Here is a 26622-nt window from a genome sequence, read left to right as displayed (position 1 = left end):
GTTAAACACCTTTCTATAATGCACTTCTAATTTTTCTTTATTATTCTCCAGTTTTGCTTTCGTAATTCATTTGCTTTCTTCTCACAAATGAATAGATTAGTAAATAAATAAATTAATGAAAAGTACTTCATTAAACTTCGTAAACTATGCAACAATTTTCTGTCAGTTCAGGTCAAATACGACGCACTTAATTGACTGCTTCAGGCGCTCTAACAGATAAAGCTTAAAGATTTGCGCATTGCATCTTTCATGCAGAATCACGAAGCCTTAAATATTACACCTCCTTTAGAAGTGAATAATTTCCGACAACTCACGTGAAAACATGAGGCCACACATTTAAATACTGCCTTCTATACTTTGAAGAATTCAGCTATACTTTCTTTAAATGCGACGATTTATCTATGAAGACATTTACAGAAAAAAATCTAATAGAAAGCTATGATAAATTGGAAATTGGATGAATGCGCCACCTTACAATATTAGTGACCGATCGATCTCCTTGTTGCCACAGACCTTTGTTCAAGAAAGTTGATGCCATTTGGGGAGAGATCTAACTATGTCCTCACAGACCACGCTTGCGGCGAAGTACGTTTTTAATGTCACAAGATTAGACTGCTATCTAGGACTAATAATGAGAGGAGCGGAACACGACGCGGTCAATTTTCTTTCATGGAGTAACGTAAACAAAATTTTCTTTCTTTTTTTTCTTTTCTTTCTTTTTTTTTTTTTTTTTGTCTGAACAACCTTGAGAGGTCACTTTCTACACGTACTGTCAGGATGCCACAGTGCACGTGCCCCCTTGTCATTCGATCAAACAATTTGCTTTGCGTTTTTTTTATTATTGAAATGAAAATAAAAGAAAGATATGTAGTCACCCTATATTGGTGACGGCTACTCCTTTTCTCATAGCAAACATATAAAAAATATGTGCGATTCTAAGAGCCGTCTTGGCAATGAGAACTGGTCGTAAAAGATTGCTGCTGGGTTCTTTCCTGCAAATCCGGAGGATAAGGTACTCCACGGAGGTTGAAAAATAAATTCTTTTTTAAACGTATTCGGGGTAACTATTCCGAAGAGTTCCGAGCAGGTAGGGAGGAGAGTGCTAATCGTAATACGCGTTGCACACGAAAAGCCCAAAAGTGCCGCCTGTCACGTGACTGCCCTTCATGCGACGATGAAAGACTCGCTCTTAGCCCCCCAGTTTGAGGCAATTACGGAGACGTTCCTTTTCGTAAGATAAGTTTTCTGGGAATGGTGGCCTCGCACATCCGCGACGCACACAATGCCACAAAAGCGCCGCACATGTGGCCGCTTGAGGCTGAGGGGACAACTAACGCTTCAGCGTGTGCGCGCAGGCGTGATGTGAACTTTCCTTTTCTCCGTCTACTGATCGTTTAGTTCCCTTTTCGCCCTTACCCATTGCAGGGTGGCCAAGTATGCTCAGCCTGATTAACTTCTCCGCGTTTCTTTTATTACTCAGTTCTCTCCTGCTATCTCTCTCTCTCTCTCTATCTCTCTCTCTCTTTCTCTCTCTGTAGGTTAGGGAATAGGGTAAAGCTAACACGCATCCTCTAAACTTGGATTGGCGTTCTATAGAGTATAGAGCTTCTGAGAAAAAAAAATACTAGAAGAAACTGGCGCTAGTAGTCTACCGGAGCTGCAACTTGCATGTACAGTGGGTTCAACCAGCGTCGTAATGGTGGATAGCACACGTGCATCGGTCTCAATTCGGTCCCTCTGGTTTCCAGCCCGGATGTGGGACTGCAAATTTATCATTTTCAACGAAATATCGCCCTATTAAAGCAACAATTCGGAATGACTGCGCCAGCGCACATGAGCCTCTTGCCTTCCTGCGCTTAAATATATTTTTTAAGTGAAATTTAAACACACTAAGCGTAAAAAAAAAGAATTCAGTGACAATTTAGTGTTAGATGCGAGAGAAACGCGTTACCATCACGTGGAAACTCTTTAAGGTCATGGGTCCACGATTTAGACCACGTTTGTCACATTGCAAAGCGTTGTTGACGAGTTCATTCAGCAGATACACTTTCTTCCCATTTGACGCTCCTAATGCATTGATACGCAACAGGAACGTCGGAAGCAACGAGTAGGAAAGTTATGCGAATACATGTGCCAAATGTCACTTTCGTGGTAGCTGACAGGTCTCAAGGCCACATATCCCGTTAGTAATTAATTTTTAAAGCGGAGCTGCATATGTCTGCCCTCCCATACATTTTTCAATGTCCGTGCCTCAAAACTCGCCTACCCTCTATGAGGAGGCAAAGCAAACCAGTAAGGCATGTGCTGACACCTGGCGTAAAGTGAGGAAAGCTAAGAAAACACCCAATACCACGTAACACCGCCCTCTATGAGAAGGCGAAGCAAACCAGTAAGTCATGTGCTGACACCCGGCGTAGCAAGAGGAGAGGTAGTAAACGGGCGGCGAGTAGCAGCGAAGCGCAGCAGCCCGTAAGCGGCGGAGACGATGCGGCGAAGCGACGCAGGTATCCCGCCACTAAACTGGATGAGTACAAGAGTGCGTATGCGAAATTTAAGAGGAACTTTCTGGACAGAAATTTCGGATTCCGTTGTGCTGTGTGCGACAGACTGTGCTTCGATAACGATTCGATGGTGATCGGTAACGTTCCAGATGTCGCGAAGCGTGAACGTGATACGGCTTTGACAACTACCCCAGCTCCTTACTTAGCCAGCTGCTCGGTTTGGCTGCGCCGAGGGAGTGATAATGATTGTAGCGCGCATCGATCATTTCAGTGTGACAGGTGGATTGCTAACAAGCCATCTGCTGCGTTTCCGCGCCTGCTCAAAGAACCGAATAGGCCGTTAGTATGCTGCGTGTGCTGGTATAGGGAGGTCGCGCGTAGTGCGTACTGCCGAAGAGCAAGCTGCTCACGAGGCCCACCTTCGGGACAGCAGACGTGAGAAAGCGTGAGCGAGAGCCGCGGGCTTCACGAAACAGCGAGGAGTGTGCCGAGGAGGCTGCCCGTAAGCGGCAGGCTTGAACGGAAAGTCCCTCCACATCGCTAAGCTATAGAATGCGTTCGTGCATCGATTTGACGTTGTCAAAGAATGAGTTTGCATTTGCGAGTATGCCGATCTGCGTATATCACGGCGGCCACAGAGCCATTGTGACCGTCACTGCTAGTGACAAGGAGTGATGCCAATAAAGTATTCACCACAAGTTTTCTTACCACGATGTTTACAGCCCCGCTGGTCATCCACGGGGCAAAATGGCATTGACTTTCTTTAAAAAACATTTATTGCTCCAGCCGAGGTTGAACTGACCTTGAACGGCGCCTCGGCGGCCACCTTGACCTGGCCGTATCGCCAGTCCGGCCGGCTGGTGTCCATGCGTCGCGTGGACAAGCGCCACAGCAGAGTCCGCGGGGCGGCCGCCGCGTTGCCGTTGGCGGCGCCGGCGTCGTCTCCGCCCGGTGGCGCCTCGGGCGCGTGAAATACGCTCAGCGTGGACGACTCCCCGCGGCCGAAAGGCGCGAACCAGAAGCTGAGGCAGCGCTCGCTCTGGCCCTCGAGCGCCGGGATCGGGGCGCTGCGGAGCACCGGGTTCTGCACCGAGTTCTGGTTGAAGATGTCGAAGAAGATGTAGCCGGCTGTGAAGGTGATGGAAGGAAAGCACAGTGAGAGCTGAAAGATCGAAAGATGTCACGTGTCTTCTTTTCTTTCTTTTTGATAGACAGGTGAAGAAAACACGGGCAAATGAGGACCGGCGAGAAGAACACGAACGCCTCAGGCTTCAAGCTTTTATGTTGCGTCCTTCGATTTACGCGTTGTTATAATATTTACCAAAAATAACACGAATGACCCCAATATCCGCTCTAGCTATAGAAAGTGGCCTTGTTACACGCTCTATGGTGACTCAGTACCTATAATATGGCTTTCTGCTGCGGTGCCCGTGGCCACTGGTTCGGTTTCTGACCGCGGTGCCCGCATTCTGATGGGGGCGAAATGTCAGGACGCTTCTGGTAACATTAAGAAACACCAGGTGGCCAAAATTAATTAGAAGCTCCCTCTACGGCGTCCCTCGTAGCCACGAGTGTTAGTTCGCAACATGACAAAAATATTTAATTTGTTTTGACTTAGTTTTATACTCGTTACATACACGCGTATTAGCTATAGCGTAAAACATCGCTATAGTATGCACTTCGTAGTGTTTGATTTCATTCTATATGCATTCGAGATTCTCGTCCCAGGAAGTGTAAGCAGAGCAAAAAATTACAGTGACGTTTTACTTCGTGAACGCGAGTAGCGCGCAAACGTATGGGTGTCATTCCTGTATAATTGCGATTACAATAAGATGGACACTCCAGGCGCATTTCTGGCGTTGACGTCACCATGAGGTTCCGTATAAATTTAAAGGGTCATCAAATCGTCTCCGCTCGCCGTATGGTCTACGTGCGAGGATGTGCCAGCGATCACAGCTCAATCTCGCTCACGCAAGCAACTGGGGAAAGCAGGGGGGAGGCACGCCGTCTTCCATCGCGCGCAAAGCTTTGGTGGGAGGGTAGGAAGGGGGGGGCACGTTCTCTCCGGGCGGCCCGGTGGGCCGCGCGCGCCCTGCCAGGCCACTCTATCTTGAAAGCCATCTGCCTTGCTTCAGTGTCCACACTCCGCTGTGTTTTCGCGGCTTAGTTCGCGTTGATGCGAGCTGCACCACGTAGTCGCTCTCTGCACCACGTAGGTTACCACGTAGGCACCACGTAGGTCAGTCGCTCTCTGCTGCTGCCGCGTTTCCTCATTGCAGCATTTTGACAGCCAGTGTCCGCGGTTTGCCTATGCGCGCTGACACCGTGGTTGTTAATTTAGTAAGCTAGCGAATGTTTGGAAGTTTATACGTCTGCTAAGACTGCTATGCTTACTTGGCATAGCTGCCTATTAATTTGCTATCGCAATCGATACATTCTGTTCGGTGTTGCGCTTCCGCTATTCACGCACGACATTGAGCTGGGCTCACAAACAGGCTTCACGCTGTTGAGGAGTTTCTGAGCTACGGTGTCAGTGCCTTGCCTGATAAATCCGCACTGTCGCAAGCTGCCTAGCCCGTTTCTCGGGAGTCTCCTTGGCACGTGAAGTCCACGCCTTTTGCCAGACTTAATCAACTTGTGCCCGGCGCTTGGTGACGACTTCGGTGTCGGTCGACTCTTGCACCTCCCCCCCCCCCCCCCCTGCCACCGCTTGCTTTGCTACTCCGTCCTTCTCACTCGGCGCTAGGCCACACGATCACGAGGCAAGCCCAGTAGCTCCATAGCGTTCACACAGCCCGTAGCAACTGTCAGAGGAGGCCAACCCAGCGCGCCTCCGCCTACCTTCCTCCTCCGCGACGCTTCGCCTCGTTTCTCCATCCCCTCCTTCGCTTAACGTTATATACACTTTCCTGTACGTGTCATTACTTTGCCGCGAGCCCCGCGCGCTGCTTCGTACTTTCCCCGGCGCACGATTCTCTTCATCTCCAGGCGCCTTCCTCCTTCACTTCCTTCGCGGCTTTCAACATCGCCGATTTCACTAGCAGGCCAGTTACGCTGGCGCGTAACATGTACACGCACTGATCTGAAACCCTCGGACATGAATAAAGTTTACTAAGGTCCTTGCTGTACTTAAAAATAAAAGATCATCAGCTTTGTGTCGAATAACGTGGACCAGTCCAGTAGATAGTGGAATAGTAAATTGGGCCGATCCAGGAGGCGCCGCGACGAAGAGCGAGCCGATCCCAAAGACAGTGTAATTTGCGTTCGCCTGGATCAAGTGCCGCGTCTTGCTGATGTGCCGGGGCAGGCAAGTCATCGCTAATTATTAGCGATGACTTGCCTGCGATTAGAAGGTTAAATAGTAGCAACTCTAGGAAACATAATTTTGATTTGGGACCTTGGTATTTCTTTAACAAAAATTTTCGAAAATCGATAAGTTAGAAGCAAAAGAAGCAAAAGAAGCTTACAAACCCTTCGCGAAAATTGCACCAAGGACAGATATCGCAGTTCTGGAAACTGCATCTGTTAGAACATCCCAAGCGAGAAAGTGTAATGCATGAATTTACAAACGAAGGGAAACTGTTAAAATCTTTGCGAGGGTTTCGCAAACGACCTGCCCACAAATCAGTGGTACATATTATAATGCATTAATATTGTTCGCTACAGATGTATTATTAGGCTTAGTTTACAGAGTTGCGACATCGTACTTTTTTTATTCTGAGTTACAAGTTGCAAACTGTTCACATGTCTAGTTTTTATAAAGTCGCACTTTCCAAGGGCATCTGCAAAGATATTGCATAGGTTAAATATACACTTGGCAGACTTACTATAAAAAAACTTATTTTTTGGTTCCTGCGTGTTAATCGCAATGAACGCAGCCTGACGGTGAATCAAGAAAGCTTGGTAGCAGCACGGCTACGACACTCCTTCTTTTAATATGACATTCTCATAAATACCGATTCATTCAGCTACGAGAACGTAAAGTGAAGCATGATCGACCTGAGAGATCTCTGAGGCCACGGGTGAAGCGGGGAACTCACTCGGTGCCCGGTAGGTGTGGTCCTGCAGGTTGGCCGGTCGGCTCACCACCGAAGCGAGCCTCCAAGTGAGTGAGTCCCTAGGCACCGATCCGACACGACCCACCAGGTTGGTCGTCGGCGCCGTTTCCGTGTAGTTCATCCAGCCACACATGTCGCGTTCGAACGAACACTCGCCTGCGTACAGCATCGGCGTTACACGATGGCCGGATGCATGCGTGACTGGCGGTTGTCATGCGAGGCTGCTAATCTATATAGCATGACCTCCGAGATTACCGTAACACGCGCTGAAACGCGCGCGGGGTTATCTCGGAGGCCGTGTCTGTAGCTTGAAGCTGGCGCGTGGTTGAAAGAGACCCCTCGCCTGTTGTACAGCCTTACAAGAAATTGAAAAAAAAAAGAAACAGGTGGCCTTTCACGGCTGAATAGGCATCGGCGGAAATCTTAGCAACTGCAGATCGCGTGTCGCAGGAGTATGCAGACACAGGTAGCTGCGGTCAGTTCGGACATACTCCACTGCGGGGGGAGGGGGGGGGCGTGTTGTCAGCGACTTTTGTTTTTGGTCATTCCAAGAGGAGAGCTTTGCTCTTTGGATGCTTGCATGGATGCTTAAAGACTAAGATACCTCATGCAAAATGTTTGACAATGTAGACACCATTAGTTTCTGCCAGGCACGTACCCAGGATTTTTTTTCGGGGGGGGGGCCACCATCACCATCATCATCATCATCATCATCATCATCATCGTCACCATCATCATCATCATCATCATCATCCTGTTTTATGTCCACTGCAGGACGAAGGCCTCTCCCTGCGATCTCCATTTAGCCCTGTCCGGCGCCAACCGATACCAACTAGCGCCCGCGAATTTCCTAATTTCATCGCTCCACTTAGTGTTTTGTCGTCCTCGATTGCGTTTTCCTTCTCTTGGTACCCATTCTGTAACCCTAATGGTCCAACGGTTATCTAACCGGCGCATTACATGACCTGCCCAGCTAAATTTTGTCCTCTTGATGTCAATTAGAATAACGTCTATACCCGTTCGCTCTCTGATCCAAACCGCTCTCTTTCTCTCTCTTAACGTTATGCCTAGCAATCTTCGTTCGATCGCTCTTTGCGCGGTCCTTAACTCATTCTCAAGTCTCTGCCCCCTATGTCAGCACTGGCAATATGCACTGATTGCACACCTTACTTTTCAATAATAATGGTAAGCTTCCAGTCAGGAGCTGGCAATGCCTGCCGTATGCGGTCCAACCTATTTTTATTCTTCTGTGAATTTCCTTCTCATGATCAGGGTTCCCTGTGAATAATTGACCTAGGTAAACGTACTCCTTCACAGTCTCTAGTGGCCGACTGGCGATCCTTGTCTTGTCTTGTCTTGTCTTGTGTCCCATGACAGTGGCACGTACCCTCTATGGGGGATTGGCCAAGAAGCAGGTGGTTTTCCGTATGGTTAGAAGTAGAGAGAAACTAGATTTGTGTAGTGAAGCGTGGGACGATAGTACTGTAATTTAGAAGTGTCATTAAATCCCGATCTCTTGTTCCTTTGCCCGGCTATTTATCATTATCGTCATCTTCTGCATAATAATATTCAACCCCACTCTTACACTCTCTCTGTTAAGGTCTCCAATCATTTGTTGTAACTCGTCTGCATTGTTGTTGAATAGAACAATGTCATCGGCAAACCGAAGGTTGCTGAGATATTTGCCGTCGATCTTTACTCCTAAGTCTTCCCAATTTAATAGCTTGAATTCTTCTAAGCACGCAGTGAATAGCTTTGGAGAAATTGTGTCTCCCTGTCTGACCCATTTCCCTATAGGTATCTCCCTGCTTTTCTTGTGTAGAATTAAGGTAGCTGTAGAATCTCTGTATATATTCTTACGCGAAGGACGAGCCAGTAAGACGAGAAACTATTTACAGATTATATTTACAACGGTTGCAGCGCTGACCGGTTAGATTCACAGCGCGAGCCCAGTTCGTTTTTCCTCCTCTTTTCTGGAGTGATGGCGCCCACGCACCTCGTTCAGACAAACAAATACCACACACATGTAGCAATATTTTTCAAGCGTTTTACGTAAGCGTTCTGTAGTCCTTGATTACGTAGTGCCTCTAGACTGCTGGTATCTCTACTGAATCAAATGCATTTTCGTAATCTATATAAGCCACATAGAGAGGCTCATTGTACTTTGCAGATTTCGCGATAACCTGATTGATGACATGGATGTGATCCATTGTAAGGTATCTCTTCCTGAAGCCAGCCTGTTCCCTTGGTTGACAAAATCCAGTGTTGCCCTTATTCTATTGGATATTATTTTGGTGAATATCTTATATAATACTGCGAGCAAGCTAATGGTCCTATAATTTTTCAATTCTTTAACATTTCCTTTTTTGTGGATTAGTATAATGTCTGCATTCTTCCAGTTTTCTGGGACCCTTGCAGCCGATATACACTTCGTATAAAGAGCCGCCAGTTTTCCAAGCATTATGTCTCCTCCATCTTTGATTAAATGGACTGTTATTCCACCTTCTCCTCCCGCTCTTCAGCGTTTCATGCCTTGCAGCGCCCTTCTGACCTCATCGCTAGTTATAGGAGAGTTTCTGTATCCTGTTGATTACTGTTTCTAAGTGAGGTATCGTGACTCCTCTGGGTGCTGTATACAGGTCAGCTAAGAATTTTTCCACTGCTTTTACTGTATCTTCGAGATTGCTTATGATATTATCCCTCTTATCTTTTAGTGCATACATCATGGTTTGTCCTATGCCAGGTTTCTTTTTTACTGATTTCAGGCTGCGTTCATTTTTTACGGCTTCTTCAGTCTTTCTTATGTTATAGTTTTGAATATCAGTTATTTTCGCCTTGTTGATCAGTTTTGACAGTTCCGCGAATTGCGTAACGCTGTGCGGCCGCCAGTCCCATACAACCGCATAGAGCGCAGGACTCTGCGATTCTAGACGTACTGCGCTCACCGAGAAAGGTTAGAAAAACACCCACATAAGCACAGCAGAGAAGTGGCTACGTGAGGCGGTTCGACCGATAACTGTAGAAGCGTCATTCAAAGCAAGTAATTATTCTCCACTTCCGGCGGTGTTTTCTCTACTTCCTTTTTAAATAAAAAGATGTTGATCCATAAATATTCTCATAAACAACGGTTAACATTTTTATCATTCGCTTTTGCTTGCAGCTTGGTTGTTGCGCTGGCTCTCTCACTTAGTGGATCGCTTAATTTCTCAACTCCTTACGATTTTTGTTTCCGGTTTCCAATTTTGCACGAAAAGTGCTATACAATTAAGGAAAAACAGACGAGGTAACTGGCGACAGTCATCTTGCTTATGGGTTTAAGGGTTATTGCAAGGTTTCATGATGGACGCTCTTTCACATCATTTTATTTCCCACCTTATCTAACCCATATCACGTGTATATAGTGCCGGGCATCTGCCAGCGTCGCGGCGAGCCGTAACTCAAGGAAATAATGAAGCAAAGGGAAAAGTTAAACGCAATTGGTGTTTTCTCCGGCCGCAACTCGTTTCATGAGAGTACAGACCAGCTGAGTAACAGCCGCATCGCTCTCCTGGGCCCAGGATCAGCCTAAACAAAGAAGGTTGAACTAACAAAAGCAACAGCTATGCGCGTGACGGTTGAATAGATGGTGACAACTGAGCGCGTCTCGAGTTAACCGCGCGGGTGCGGAATCTATGAGAAAACTGTCTTTCACATTACAAGAGATGCCGATAACTACCGCCATCTAAAAGGAGTGAAAAAGGCAGCATAAGGCTGGCCGATGAACAGCTGCCAAGTCTTAACATTAATGTGGCGGCGCTTTAGGAATGTGTGGGGAGTGGTGGCGTGGGTGGGCAGGGGGGGGGGGGGGTTATGCCACTTGATTTCGGGGGGGGCCCGGGCCCCCCCGGGCCCCCCCCCTGGGTACGTGCCTGGTTTCTGCTGCTAGGTGTGAGCAACAAACGCCAGTCAGAGATTTTAGTACAGTTCATTGTCTTTCAGTCTCAAAAATGAGGAGGCAAGCATAAAAGTCAGAAAGACTTGGGATGTATGATCAGGTGAGCGGAGGCTAAGATGCGAGAGGAACATATCATTAGGAAAAGGCAGAATATTTGCGAACAAGAGCTGCAAGAGAGATTTGACACGAAGATAACAGAATGCATAATTCATGATACTTATGGTAAGATGACGCCCGTCGGGGGAACAGATTGAATGACGAATCCTTAATGCACACACACGAGCAAAAGTATGGTATCAGCAAAATATAAATTATTAAATGAAATCTCTTCCATCAAAGCTCCGCGCAATCCTAAATTGCTTCGATATATTGCATCAATCCAAGCCGCGCACATAGGCTGTACTACTTGATTTCAGCCTGCACTACCAGGCTATTGAAAAAAAAATTAACATTTTCTTTAGGGGTCCCAGTCGGTCGGCGAACTCTTTCTTTTCTTCTTCTTTTTTTATTTTTTTGCTCGTGGCGTCTTTCTATGCAAGTGACCTATTTGGTGACTTCCTAGAGGCCCATAGAGAATTTCCCATTCTAAAGTAGGTCCAATTCAAGAAACAGTAGCATGGCTGCACGATAATATGTGCGAGCTCGCCACGAGCTGTACATATGGCCTGAAAACGTCTGCGAAAGATTTTATGCTATATCCGTAGTTTCAATGGCCGAAAGATGCATAGTGCAACGATATCTCAGGCTTGAGACAATGGAAAATGTAATCGCTTTATCCGGCGGATTAGCGAGGGCGTAATGTCATGTGTATCAATGGCCACAGCTTTTCGGGAAGACTCATTGTAAGCGGCATCACTCCGTTCAGGTGACTGAGAAAGTGACTGAGACTTCATGGGTTTTACACCAAAGCGTATCGACTCTGCAGGACCCAAGTGAGATATCGCACATGCCCGATCGCTTTCTCTTATACCAATACCAGCTGCTCTGCGAAGCGAAGAATGAAGCAGCGGTTGCAACGAGGAGGAAGCAAACATTGTAAAAGTGGCTTACCTGGAATAGCCTTGGCCTTTTCCGGAAATGCTAGACGAAAGAAACAAAGATGTTGGTTATGCAGATGGAGATGCAACGCAAATACGACAGTTAAATATATATGCAATGGAAGTCTTTCACACCCTTAGAGCAGCACACCGAGCGACTCTTACGTGGTGAACAATTCCTTGTGGTACCATCTGCGCGCCATCGAAAACGGCAAGGTCGGAGATACAATTTTTTTGAGTAAAATATTACGGCATTCCTTGCACTACGTAGCGCACTGGCGTTAGCCGGGCTAATGTGCGTTGACATTTCGTTTACTAGACCGTATCACAATTTTTCTATGTGTCACATGTGAAACAGTGAGTGACAGCCATATATGCTGGACAATATTTGTTTATTTGTCGACTAATTAGTGGTCAGGCTGCCACTCGCTGCCATCCTGGTGAGCTGATATGATAGAGTGACAGCCTCGGAAAATTGGTGAAGTGCCCAAGCCACGACGAACTTTTCTTCCTTCTAGATGACCAGTATAGATTTTCTTCGTAGCTTTGTCCTAATCTTGGGTGGATGGGAATTTTTATGTCACAAGAAACTGTAGGCCTTACGCATTTTGATGTGTGTGTGTGCTTGTGCTTGTGTGTGTGTGCTTGTATGTGTGTGTGTGTGTGTGCTTGTGCTTGTGCGTGTGCGTGTGTGTGTGCGTGTGTGTGTCAAAAATATCGTCGTTGTTCCTACATGAGAATGTTCTGCAGCTATTTAACTGCGTTTTAATTGAGAACTATCTGTAACTGTGCCATAACATGATGTCCAATTTCGCTCTTCAAGAATGCAAAACACCTAAGCACTTACGAGCTGTGAATGCGAAAGCATGAATGTCGATTTGAACGCCGCTGAGCAGCCTTTCGAGTTATGAGCTCCTCGCGGGAAAACGAGCGCATTGAGGCGCTTGGCGCGTTTTGATTTCGCCTTACCCAGGCGCATTCAGAACGTAGACGAGAGCTTGCGCGGACAAAGGAACGCGCGGATAATGCAGGCTTCGGAGAGAGAGAGGACATGACGTGGCGCCGCGGCAATGCCCTCTCCCCTCACGCAACACCTGGAGCACTACTCCAGTAGCATGGGCTCCCTTTCGCCCGCTCGGCTCCGTCGAAGCACGGTCGCGATGTGGCGTCGCGGCCAACGGGCCTGCCGTTTCACTCCTGCCGTTTCACTCCTACAGATGACAGACACCGGCTTTTTCGATCGATGAGCCATTTCACGCTTTCGCATCCAGATCGCGGCACGTGGGCTGGGGGCAAATGTCACTTTTGCGCGCAGTTGTATGTGCGCATGCGCTTACGTGTGCACGCAGCGTAACAAACATAGCAACGGTCAGTGATGGCGAGCTAAGCGACAGCAGCCGAACGCAAAACAAAAAGAGAAGCTCAGACAAAAGATAAACGTCAGTTCGCTGATGCGGCCTATTGTTCTTGCACCTCATCTGTACTCATTCATTGCTTGGTTGCACGCGGTAATATAGCCTACGTAACCGCAAGCCCATTGGCGTAAACCTTAAATTATGATGATGATGATTATGCTGCTGGTGATGATTTATTGGCAATCACCTCGAAACGAGGCGGCGACGAATAGTCCCGATAGCCTGCTTGCGCTAATGAAGTCATCTTTATATATTCATCAGTCTAGCTTCTCGTCTTTGTCTTCTCAATCTTTTCTCTATTTCCTAAAACCTCCATGCCTACCTATGTCTGAATCGGATCCTGTCCTATCAATTTCTTCTCTGCTTTTCTTTCTTCTACCAATACCACAAACGTATCTTGTTTATCTCGACTGCCGACCGGTTAATGCTTCTATGCGCTTTACCTCCCAGCGCTTCTGGAAGGTGGACGTTTCCTACGGGTCTCGCTGATCAATAAAAAAGATTGAGGCCACTGCCCGCCGCGTAGCGTAGGCACGCAGAAACCTTCTAGTCTAACGTGCCGAATGCACCAATGCGACGCGAGCGCCCGTCGACTTCGCTGCGCTAAAAGCTCTTTCGCTGTCGTATACTTCGAGCATACACTCAACTATTGCAGTCGCCGTCGAAGAAGCTGATGTCGTCCACTGCCACGTAGCCCACCCTTCCATGGCCCCAGATGCCTTCCAGCACCACCTGCGCGTCAGTAAAAGAAGACACTGGAAGTAGAAGTACGCCCTCGGAAAAAAAGAAGTTGACAGTCATTAAACTATCTTTGCGTAGCATGTGTACTTGTCTAAGTTGTCACCGTTAATTAAAATTCCACCTTAATCCACCTTGCTCTAATTGGCACCAATCTTAATCGCACCTCATTCACTTTACTGCACATTTATCCACTTTGATGCACTTTAACCCACCTAAATCTATTTTATTCCGCCTTAATCCGCCTTAATCCACTTGAATTACCCTTCATTCAATTTTGGGAGTGGGTCATGACGTCCAGCCGATGCCGTGGCGGTTCATCGTGGGATTTCGCAGTGCCAGCCGCAGCAGGTCCAGCACCGGGAACATGACGTCATCACATGGTCACGTAAGTTTTGGTACCATCGGATGATAACGCCGGAAGGACGCCTGATTTTTCGCTTCATGGGGCATATAAGGCTTTCTTTCGCCTTAACAACTCATTTATTGCATTTCCTGGGAAGTACACCAGCAGCGGATAGACGGTACACCGGCCTGTTTAATGAATGCAGTGCACGGCTGCATATATAAATGCGTCAGAAAAATCGCAACGTTCAGGTTACACACAACCCACAGATATGATAGCTTCGACGCTATCAATTCCAATTACAATTACAATGCGACGCTATCATAGATATGATAGCGTCGGATTGTAATTTCTATGTACGAGAAAACATAATTGTGTCACGCGGAAACTCAAACGCGAACCTCTTTTCCAGCGTTCCTACCATTCACAGAGCGGTGGGCCGAGCTCGGTCCATTGCAACAACACCATCCAGATGGCCCATGAAAGAGGCCGCGTTTCTACCAGAAAGCTCGCCTTCGGGGCCCATCGTTTTCCGCCAGCGTTTCCCGCTAAGCATTACGGTTGCACAAGCTGCAGTTTCCGGGAAGTGTAAGTCGGAGATCCTCGAATGCTATCCTGTTCCGCTATAAAAGGCGAAGCTTAAAACTCCTCCAAATTGTCTTCCTCATCTTTTGCAGCGCCGACCTATAGCGTCCGCGCGCAGCGGCTTCGGTGGGCGCTACAAGTTCACTTTCAGACTTACTGTTGCGAGAGGTAAAGGGATCGCGGAAGCGTAGGAAGTGCTCTCAGCAGCTCTAATGTCTAAACTTTAAGGAGTGATAAACAGTCCGGGATGCTTAAATTTGTTCCCGCAACAAGAGCCGTAAACACATCACAATCTCCGTGATTCCCCACTTTTCTTGAAGCCCAAGGTCTCAAGCAGGGTAATTACCGTCCTCGCATAGCTCTGTACGGATGCTACTTCATGTACGACGCACGCCATCTTGTGCGGATCAAGCGATTGAGGTCTGCGTAGAGACGCTGTAATTTCACCTATCGCCCATTGCGTGTGCACACCGTGCCACCTGCCTGGTAGGCCTCGTTGATGGGGTTCCCGTCGGGCAGCTTGATGGGGCACCGGGCCACCATCCACCGGTGGCCCTGGTGGTTGTTGAGCCTCCACACGGTCTGCAGCGAGAAGAGGCCCGGCGCCGCGTCTCGCAGCACGTGCACCCGGAGGGAGCCCAGGCTGGGCCCCGCCGGGTCGATGGTACGCTCGAACATGTAGTAGGCGAACGAGATGCATCGGGGCAGCACGGAGTCCGGCCCGAGCTTGGGGCTCACCAGCCACGCCTTGGAGCCGCCCCGCTGGGGGAGGTGGCTCGAGCTGGCCAGGTTCATGTAGTATCCTGCGAGGACGGGGCCGACGGTTTGGAGGATAAAGAGAGGCACCGAAGGACATGCTCCGGCGTGTAAATTGCACCATGGAAATATAACGCACGCCATGCACGTGACAGGCCAGGTTCATGTAGTATTCTGCGAGGACGGGGCCGACGGTTTGGAGGATAAAGAGAGGCACCGAAGGACACGCTCGGGCGTGTAAATTGCACCATGGAAATATAACGCACGCCATGCACGTGACAGGCCAGGTTCATGTAGTATTCTGCGAGGACGGGGCCGACGGTTTGGAGGATAAAGAAAGGCACCGAAGGACACGCTCGGGCGTGTAAATTGCACCATGGAAATATAACGCACGCCATGCACGTGACAGGCCAGGTTCATGTAGTATTCTGCGAGGACGGGGCCGACGGTTTGGAGGATAAAGAGAGGCACCGAAGGACATGCTCCGGCGTGTAAATTGCACCATGGAAATATAACGCACGCCATGCACGTGACAGGCCAGGTTCATGTAGTATTCTGCGAGGACGGGGCCGACGGTTTGGAGCATAAAGAGAGGCACCGAAGGACATGCTCCGGCGTGTAAATTGCACCATGGAAATATAACGCACGCCATGCACGTGACAGGCCAGGTTCATGTAGTATTCTGCGAGGACGGGGCCGACGGTTTGGAGGATAAAGAGAGGCACCGAAGGACATGCTCCGGCGTGTAAATTGCACCATGGAAATATAACGCACGCCATGCACGTGACAGGCCAGGTTCATGTAGTATTCTGCGAGGACGGGGCCGACGGTTTGGAGGATAAAGAAAGGCACCGAAGGACACGCTCGGGCGTGTAAATTGCACCATGGAAATATAACGCACGCCATGCACGTGACAGGCCAGGTTCATGTAGTATTCTGCGAGGACGGGGCCGACGGTTTGGAGGATAAAGAGAGGCACCGAAGGACATGCTCCGGCGTGTAAATTGCACCATGGAAATATAACGCACGCCATGCACGTGACAGGCCAGGTTCATGTAGTATTCTGCGAGGACGGGGCCGACGGTTTGGAGGATAAAGAAAGGCACCGAAGGACACGCTCGGGCGTGTAAATTGCACCATGGAAATATAACGCACGCCATGCACGTGACAGGCCAGGTTCATGTAGTATTCTGCGAGGACGGGGCCGACGGTTTGGAGGATAAAGAAAGGCACCGAAGGACACGCTCGGGCGTGTAAATTGCACCATGGAAATATAACGCACGCCATGCACGTGACAGGCCAGGTTCATGTAGTATTCTGCGAGGACGGGGCCGACGGTTTGGAGGATAAAGAGAGGCACCGAAGGACATGCTCCGGCGTGTAAATTGCACCATGGAAATATAACGCACGCCATGCACGTGACAGGCCAGGTTCATGTAGTATTCTGCGAGGACGGGGCCGACGGTTTGGAGGATAAAGAAAGGCACCGAAGGACACGCTCGGGCGTGTAAATTGCACCATGGAAATATAACGCACGCCATGCACGTGACAGGCCAGGTTCATGTAGTATTCTGCGAGGACGGGGCCGACGGTTTGGAGGATAAAGAGAGGCACCGAAGGACATGCTCCGGCGTGTAAATTGCACCATGGAAATATAACGCACGCCATGCACGTGACAGGCCAGGTTCATGTAGTATTCTGCGAGGACGGGGCCGACGGTTTGGAGGATAAAGAGAGGCACCGAAGGACATGCTCCGGCGTGTAAATTGCACCATGGAAATATAACGCACGCCATGCACGTGACAGGCCAGGTTCATGTAGTATTCTGCGAGGACGGGGCCGACGGTTTGGAGGATAAAGAAAGGCACCGAAGGACACGCTCGGGCGTGTAAATTGCACCATGGAAATATAACGCACGCCATGCACGTGACAGGCCAGGTTCATGTAGTATTCTGCGAGGACGGGGCCGACGGTTTGGAGGATAAAGAAAGGCACCGAAGGACACGCTCGGGCGTGTAAATTGCACCATGGAAATATAACGCACGCCATGCACGTGACAGGCCAGGTTCATGTAGTATTCTGCGAGGACGGGGCCGACGGTTTGGAGGATAAAGAGAGGCACCGAAGGACATGCTCCGGCGTGTAAATTGCACCATGGAAATATAACGCACGCCATGCACGTGACAGGCCAGGTTCATGTAGTATTCTGCGAGGACGGGGCCGACGGTTTGGAGGATAAAGAAAGGCACCGAAGGACACGCTCGGGCGTGTAATTTGCACCATGGAAATATAACGCACGCCATGCACGTGACAGGCCAGGTTCATGTAGTATTCTGCGAGGACGGGGCCGACGGTTTGGAGGATAAAGAGAGGCACCGAAGGACATGCTCCGGCGTGTAAATTGCACCATGGAAATATAACGCACGCCATGCACGTGACAGGCCAGGTTCATGTAGTATTCTGCGAGGACGGGGCCGACGGTTTGGAGGATAAAGAAAGGCACCGAAGGACACGCTCGGGCGTGTAAATTGCACCATGGAAATATAACGCACGCCATGCACGTGACAGGCCAGGTTCATGTAGTATCCTGCGAGGACGGGGCCGAGGGGTTTGAAGGATACAGAAAGGCACCGAAGGACATGCTCCGGCGTGTAAATTGCACCGTGGAAATATAACGCACGCCATGCACGTGACAGGCCAGGTTCATGTAGTATCCTGCGAGGACGGGGCCGAGGGGTTTGAAGGATACAGAAAGGCACCGAAGGACATGCTCCGGCGTGTAAATTGCACCGTGGAAATATAACGCACGCCATGCACGTGACAGGCCAGGTTCATGTAGTATCCTGCGAGGACGGGGCCGAGGGGTTTGAAGGATACAGAAAGGCACCGAAGGACATGCTCCGGCGTGTAAATTGCACCGTGGAAATATAACGCACGCCATGCACGTGACAGGCCAGGTTCACGTAGTATCCTGCGAGGACGGGGCCGACGGTTTGGAGGAGGGAGGAGGGATAGAGATAAGAAGAAGGTAGGGAGGTTAACCAGAATCACGTCCGGTTGGCTACCCTACACCGGGGGAACGGGAAAGGGGGAAAACGAAGATAACAGGGAGAGAGCGGAGGGAAGGAAAGAAGGAAATTGAAGTGAGTTCGCTGACGTCTGTGGCCTTACAGAAATTGCAATTAGAGTCACAAATGGTCGCACAAGCCCGTCGTCCTTGAGAAGCACAAAAGTGCCTTCACCGCTTTTTCGCATGACGGGCGATGGGGGCGGTGTTCCAGCAGCACCTGCACAGAAGGATCTGTATCCTCAGAAGGATCTGTTTCTGTATCCTCCTGCACAGGAGGATACGGAAAGGCACCGAAGGACACGCTCCGGAGTGCAAATTGCACTGCGGAAACATAACGCACGCCATGCACGTGGCATTCAACTGTTGATGCCATGTATAACAACACAGCTAAGACGTAGCGTGCGCAACAGCGTGGTCAGACAGTATGCTGTATGGCAAATGAAATCAACTTTACTCGACATAAGCATCAGATATGTCTAACATTCGACGTGATATAGCCAGTACATGGTAGGGTACGAATGCTAGTCAATACAGCTACACACAGCATATACCGAGACGTTAGACATCTTGTTTTGATATCTTTCCTTCCTCATTCATAATTTTGGGCACAAATCCGGATACGCGTTGCAGGCCACAGAGTCAGCAGTGGCTAGTTTCTGGAAGGTGTCAAACTACTGACGATGAGGGCACGCTTGTGCAGACGAAGGCGCGTGGAAATGAATCAGCGGAACATACCAATATTAGGATTCCAGAGACATCGTATAATCTGACTGGCTGGTCATGTTTGGTTTTCTCTCTTGCGCTATACCTGCCGCGCAGCATTGAGAACTCGCAGACATTTTCTTTCTTTTTTTTTGACCAGTTATCACGGTTAAAACGCTCGCGCTTGTTGCGCCGTATGCAAATATATTAGCAATTTGACTGATGAAGTGAGAAAAGTTCAGGTTCTACTATTGGAACAAGCGAGCGCGATCCATACGGATGGTCACACTGACCGTCCGGCTTTCGCTTGGTGTGATCCGCGGGCGGCCCGTTGACCCCGTAGCTGTACTGGCGGGTCCAGTCGAGATCGTCCAACCCGTCTGCCGGGTGAGGGTTGGTCCAGCCGCACGTGTCTTCCTCGAAGTTGCAGTCACCTGCGTGTTTGGGGCGTGTTCAGCCGTACAAATGTCCGTGGAGCAGCTAATTTTCTTTTCTTGCGACGACGCATTCTGTGCTTTAACGTGCAAGCATGGTCACAAAATTACGGGATCTAAGATGCAAGAAAAAGCAGAATATGTCCCGAGCCTGGGCAAATCTGCCTGTACACTTACAATGTGGAAGTGCTAGCGAGCAACGTAGTCTTGCACTATTTTTAATGGCTTCGAGCTAGAAGCTCGGCTGACATTTGGCTCTCTCGCGGGAACCGCATCCCTGTAATCTTTTGACTTTACCTATATGAAGCATACCTTGCTTACGTTTGTACGTGTGCGCTCTGCAGGCAACGATATTCCCGCGCTTTTGCTTTTAAGCACACAAATGCACTCCGCTGCCTTTCAGAACATTTGTGTGCACAAATGTTAGCTTTTATCAAAACGCCTCGCCGTACTTTTCGACTCACTCACTTACATAACTTTTTTTGTTTAATGTTCCCCTCTACAAAGGCTGGGGAAATGACGATATCGAAGATGTGCAAAGAAATATACGTTTGACTGCAAACAAACTCTAAAATAGCGGTAGAATATTTTGTATAGAAGTTCATTGAGCTTTAGTACTTTCATGTCAGATGCTTGCGCAATGAAAAAAAAAGATGATTCTGAATAGGTGTGGCAAAAGAACGTACCTGAATTTCTGGCAGCCGTCTGCGGTGAAACTGAAAATGATTAAAGCAGAAGGTAAGTGAAAACAGGACACACAGGTAGCATAACTTTCGGGGGAAACGGGGCACTTTGACAATCAAGCATAGCCAAAATATCAGTACTCACTTGGACAGGTGCCCACCCTGAAGGATATGTTGTCGATGGCGATGTTGCCCAGGGAGTTTGCGCCTACAGTGGCCTCGAGAATCAGCTGAGGGTTAGGGTTAAAAGCGGAGTCACAAAAAGAAAGGAACACGTTAAAGATCATGGTATTCAGTTGCAAAAGACGTTGGAGCATTAATAAAAACATATATGAACGGCGTGTACCATAAGGGGAATAGATTATTAGTGTCCATATTCCTACTCCTACCTGGGTTGAGCAGGGCTTAATGTTTCACAACACTATACCTATGAGAGACTTTCTGCTTGAATGGCTACATAATAAGTTTGAACACCTGTAGTTCTTCAGGCGCCCTAGGGCAGGATACAAGGGCATTTATGTTTCATTTAAGACTTAATGGTGAAGTTGTAAACAGTTCTAACTGAAACATCAATGTCTATTGCCACAAATTCGAGCTGGCGAGAAATTCGAGAAACTCGCGCCACATATACAGGATTTTAGCTCAACGGTTTTGACTTCAGTACTGTTCAGCTGCAATTCCATAATAAGGGCATGTGCTCTAAATGAACTAGGAAGTTATTTAGTGAAACTTAGTTGCTTACATCACACTGCGACTACGAACCGCCTGATAACGTAAATTAAGCCATATGTGATAATAGCGCTAGATTCCAGATAAGATATCTAATAAATCCTATTTACACTATAAAAATATACCAACTGCAATGCCTACTAAGCATTTAGGTTAGCACTATGCTAGGACCTCTATTCCTTTGCCTCCATAGCAGCGCCCCTCTCGCGTGCATTCAGCATTTTCTTGTCACTTTTGAACATTGCGTTGCTCACCCTTTTGAAGGGCAAGTTAATCGTTTCTTTCAGGTTTACTTGAAAGAAAAAGTACCATTGGTTTGAAATCATACAACCAATATTCATTAGTTCGCGTTCTGAAGCGCAAGTTTGCCATTTCCTCTAAAGGTTTACTAGAAAGGACAAATTATATTTGTTATTGGACAAGTTATATTGGTTATATTGGTAACAAAACCGCTAAGTAAGATCGGGGAGAAGATAAGAGGGGCTATTTACTGTATCCCTTCAAAAACCGCGGTGGCTCGGCGGTATCCGAACGCTTAAGTGGGGGGCAGGTTTCAGCGAGGCGTGACATGGACGTACCGTGAAAGGTTCGGTGGTGGCCACCTGCACCTGGGCCGTGTACCAGCTGTTGCCCGCCTCGCCCGATATCTCCCAGATGGGTCGCGGGGGGGTCTCGGCGCCTTCGGCGTGCTGCAGGACCCTCAGCGTGCCGATGCCGTTGCCGAACATGTGCGTGGCGAAGCGCATGCACATGGGCAGGTTGGCGCCTTGGTGGTTGGTGGGGGTGGTTACCGCGGGACGGAGGGACAATGCGAGAGAGAAGGCATCGTCGAAACGTGTTCTGTATGCAGCCATTACAGTAATATATATGGGTGTTTCACCTTGTCCGAAAAGAACGACCCTTACTGAAATACAGGGTTGCTCTGAGGTGCTGGCGATAGAAGAAAAAGAAGAAGAAGAAAATTATGATGATTATGATGATGATGATGATGATGATGATGATGATGAGGAGGAGGAGGAGGAGGAGGAGGAGGAGGAGGAGGAGGAGGAGGAGGAGGAGGAGGAGGAGGAGGAGGAGGAGTTATTGGCATCCAATTTGAAATGGGGTGGAGCCAAATAGTCCCCTAGCTTGCACGAGCTAAACGGTTGTGCGCTATACATGTTTTTCATTCTAGCATTTTTGTATAAATCTCCTTAACCCTTTTTCTCTTCCTCGAAACTTCTCTATTTGCCTTGTACCGCTATCGGTGCCTTTAACGGATACGCTCGCATCAATCTCTTCCCTGTTTTTCCCCACACTAGCGAGGCTTGTGGCAACATCTAGTGAGGCTTTTTCCAACTACAGTACTTTAGTGCAACTAAAAGGCGTTTGCAGCGCTTTGCTGTTGCATGAGTGTGCGCGTAGAAGAAATGTCATAACTGAAGTGTGTGCTAGCCACAATGTCATTACCGACGCTTTAAACCAGCACTTAGGTAAGACTATGACAAGCCACTGCAACCATAGCTCTGTGCCCTCTGTAGCTACCAACGAGGTTGCGGCGGCCTGCCTACATCTCTAGTAACCCCGCATTACGCGAAAGGTGGCACGACCACTGAAAAAGATAGAGCCTGGAGAGTTTTATGCTTTCCGTATATACGTATATTGCAGTACGCAGAATACCGGGGTGGTAGGCATGAGCAGCGGCGATGGTGGCGCCATATCGTGAAGCTCATTTCAAAAAGATCCCGAAGAATTATTATCGCACTGACAGACTATGTGACAATGAGCAACTTCGACGAGTAGAGCCAAGCAACTCAAGAATCATCAACATCATCATCATTATCATCATCAACCTATTTTAGGTCCACTGCAGGGCTCGAGAATACCTTTTCAAAAACGCTGTGTTGGAATCCCCCAAATCGTCACAAGATGTATCTAAGAGCGCTGCTGCTGCTGCCTTCCATGTTTCCGGTTTTCCTTTCTGCTTTACGTTGACCACTATACGCAACGATCAGACTGAAACTCTCTGTTTACATGCGAGGCCGTTGATATATTATCTACAGACAGTCTGCAGAATTTTTCTTGAGAAGTAAAAAGAATGAAACGCCGGAATTTGTTTCAGCCGAGTTTCAGAACCAGACGAATGTATGTTTAAGCAAAATTCGACTTTCAGTTAGTTGGTCAAACGTACTGGAGTTGGGGCACGAAAGCAACGAAAAGGAACTGACGAGAGCGAGTAAAGAAACGCAGGACACAGAGCGCAAACTTTTACCTTTTTATTGATCTAAATCTAGCCTGGACCTTCACTTGTTCTTGCGCGCAAACTTTTCAGTACTTTTTTTCCGGAAGCAATGAAGTTTTCAACACACTTTATCAGCCTCTCGAAGGGCACAGTCCGATAAAATCAGGTCACGTGCGTGCTTGACGTTATCTGTGATGTATTTCCTCTCGTCCCTCATGACTAATACTTTTGTGCTTCGTTGCTCGAAACTGTGGTACGAAACAAAGCGCACTTGTTTGTAAGCAAAAACGTCCTCGGTCACTGTGCATATCTTCTAACTCACTTACTGGCACATTAAGACAAACCACACTAATCAGACGAGAAAAAAAGAATCAAGAACGGTTCACTGCACACCACCATACTTTCTTGCAAATTACGAGTGATCAATGTTTCATTTTTATTTTTCAAGGTTGAAAACGCCATGACAGCAATGACGACTACTTCTCGGTGAAGGCGCACTTATGACAGTCCTGGCAAGCGAATATTTCATGAAAACCTAAATGCGGGTAGCTCTCGGCGCGCTGTCGACATTTCCCGCGTTTTTTCAAACGGAAGTCGTGTAGTTCCCGCATAAATTCCTCATCGTTCGCGCCAGAATGCCACGCAAAATGTAGAACCATTATAGAGTGCTCGAAATTTTGTTCACCAGTAAAGAACCGCGTGTACCGAGTACCTTCATAGATAACGCAAGACCTATACGCTCTTTGAACGTTCCTTCAATAAATGGTACAGGACATTACTCGCGTCAGTCAATAATATCGTGTCGGCACACTAGTTTAGAAGCTTTCAGCTTAAATGCAAAGCTGCTCTTACCTGTAGCCTTCAACGTTGGGCTAATGAGCCTGGCCCGGTCCATCGGTCTTCTCGGGAATGACGAGTCGATGAAGATGTAGCCGCCTGCACGGCATCAAATAATTTTGATAACCGTACACGCGGAATGTACAGCCATTCAATGCGTTGTCTTACCTCCCTATTCAAAAATACATCCTAACTTGCAGCCCATTCGTGCCTTGATCTAAATCGCACCTGTCGTGAACGCGCTAAAGTAATTGAAATGACTGTCCTGGGCACGTTCCCGCCAGGCGCCATTTAAATAAAGTAAAGCATGGGATTCCAGTCAAGATGCATTTCTGTATACGGGGTTGGGCACCTCTTATTGGCAATAAAAAATGCTATTAACAGGAAGCTTTAGCTCGTGGCCATCTCCGATGCTGTCGATGCAAATATAGGTAAAACGCGGAAAGGCTTTTATAAGACAACCCTTGGGCCAGTCTGAAATGAAATTTGTTGCACTTGAGAGATAAAGTTACATTATAGTGATTGTCAGGTGCGAGTACTTTATTTAGAGTCTGAGGTTGTTTTTTTTAGAAATCTTGCCGAGAATGATAAGCTTAAGAAAAACAAATACGAAGTTTACGAATCCGTAAGTCAGTCCCGAAATAGAGATCTCAGTTCTATAAAGTGAATCCGTTACCGCATCTAAATCGGGAAAAAAATGGTGTGTTAGTTTACTATTCACGTGATTTAGTTAGAATGTTTACAAATGTCTTGCGAGAGTTCTACTCACATATTAATGGCACATTTAATATCCGTGTATAATACATCAATGCTTTTGATACATTGTTAGGCACAGTTGACACATTTTGTGATATCATTTTTGTTGCTGAGTTACAGAGTTGCAAACCTGCTAACATTGTATTTTAATGTGCTGCAATTATCAACAACGTTCTTTCTTTAAATAATTGACAGTCTAAATCCAGATTCTACTTCTACAATAACGAAGTTTTAACTTTTTTTTGTAACTGCAACATATTTAATCAAATCTCCTCAAACAAAAAAAGGCCTTCTCTGTTATCTTGTATTCAGATAAGCGCCGTCAAGCTAAAGCTTCCTTATAAGGCCGATATAGGCTCAACAACTTAGCGCGATAAACGAATGGCGTATAACGTGGACCACATGCTCTTATGATGTCGCGGTATTTATCCACCAAGAAATGAAAATCCCATAACTACTCATACTATTCATAACATACTATTCCCATAACAATTATATGGGGTTCAACGACCGGAAATAGCGGGGTGGGTGATAAGAGGCGCCGCAGTGGAGGACTCGAATACCTCTGCTGTGCGTAAGTAAGCTTCCTATAACAATTACGTAGTAATAGTTTCATGTGATAACCATACCAGGTCTTTTTTTTTTTACGAATCACCTGTAGCGCACATCACAAATATACTCATTGAGCTGCGTTACTCCAATAGGCAGACAGTACCTAATTACTCAAAGTTACATATTGCAATATACTAATTGAAGCCAGTGATCTTACAAGGCACATACACTTGCAACAAATTTTCGAAACTAGCGCCAGTTTTGAGATAAGCACTGCGAAACACGCGCTAAAAGCAGACTGTCGTTCCACTTACATTTTTTACCAGAACATCTATTTTTGCATTAAAGCCGAAGAATTACTGAATCTAAGCACTTCGTCGCAAACTTTGAGAAGGCATATCCCGAAACTCATCTTGGCATACGTACCAAGCGGATATGACTTTCCAAGTCAGCGGCTGCAAATCGGTAAAAAAAAATATAATTGTTCAGTTTTACCTGCCAAAACTACGATCTCATTATGAGACACGCCGCAGTTAAGGACTCCGGGAGTTTGGCCCACCTAGGGTTCTTTAACGTGCACCTAAATCTAAGTACACGGCTGTTTTCGCATTTCACCCCCGTTGGAATGCGGCCGTCGTGGCCGAGATTCGATCCCGCGACCTCGTGCTTAGCAGTCCAACACCATAGCCCCTAAGCAACCGCGGCGGGTTCTGCAAGTTGTAACTTACAATTTGTGCCTTAAGAAAATTAGAGTAGAATCTCGTTAAACGGAACCTCAAGGGACCGGAAAAGTATGCTCCGTATAACAGGGTGTTCCCTTTAATCAGAAAAATGCATACAGGTGCACCACTACGTGCCACACATTCCCTTAACACTCTTAGATATGTGAATGAAAAAGAAGTGAATGTATCAGCTAGTTTGCGCCAGTATTCTGGGCGTGGTCCACGGCTACTGCAGGATAGACTAGGCTTCTCTATAGTTTCGGTTTTGAGGAGGCGCTGGCGAAGCATCAAAACAACAGCACAGCTCTTACTGCTACAACCGTTGACCGAATAACACCCCGACCGTGCAAGGGTAGTCCGAATTATCAAAGGGTGCACTGCACTGCGTCCGAAATTTTGGTTGCCCTTATTTTGGTCATCTACGGGACATGTGGCGGGGCAGCGACGCTGCCCAGGCTTGTACCTGCTATGGATTAAAAATATATCAAATTTTGGCCTGTTTCAGTCTTTGCAAACGCTAATTAAGCATTAAGCTTTAAGCATTCA

At 47.6% G+C, this 26622-nt stretch overlaps 1 protein-coding gene across 1 annotated transcript in view; it reads right to left on the bottom strand.

Annotated features, from left to right (window-relative positions):
* The window catches only part of LOC135919791 (MAM and LDL-receptor class A domain-containing protein 1-like), a 54855-nt gene that overhangs the window by 3548 nt on the left and 24685 nt on the right, over positions 1-26622 (bottom strand). Inside the window, exons 8-17 of the mRNA XM_065453720.2 lie at positions 24062-24145; positions 21567-21754; positions 20405-20489; positions 20263-20292; positions 19436-19576; positions 15098-15417; positions 13593-13677; positions 11544-11573; positions 6542-6715; positions 3304-3629 (exon numbers count right to left, since the gene is read on the bottom strand). Of these exons, the coding sequence (XP_065309792.2) occupies positions 3304-3629; positions 6542-6715; positions 11544-11573; positions 13593-13677; positions 15098-15417; positions 19436-19576; positions 20263-20292; positions 20405-20489; positions 21567-21754; positions 24062-24145 (1463 nt within the window). The remainder of the gene's footprint in view (positions 1-3303; positions 3630-6541; positions 6716-11543; positions 11574-13592; positions 13678-15097; positions 15418-19435; positions 19577-20262; positions 20293-20404; positions 20490-21566; positions 21755-24061; positions 24146-26622) is intronic.

The sequence above is a fragment of the Dermacentor albipictus genome, chromosome 9 (assembly GCF_038994185.2).
Source record: "Dermacentor albipictus isolate Rhodes 1998 colony chromosome 9, USDA_Dalb.pri_finalv2, whole genome shotgun sequence".
Lineage (NCBI taxonomy): Eukaryota > Metazoa > Arthropoda > Arachnida > Ixodida > Ixodidae > Dermacentor > Dermacentor albipictus.
This window is presented reverse-complemented; position numbering and strand designations above follow the sequence as displayed.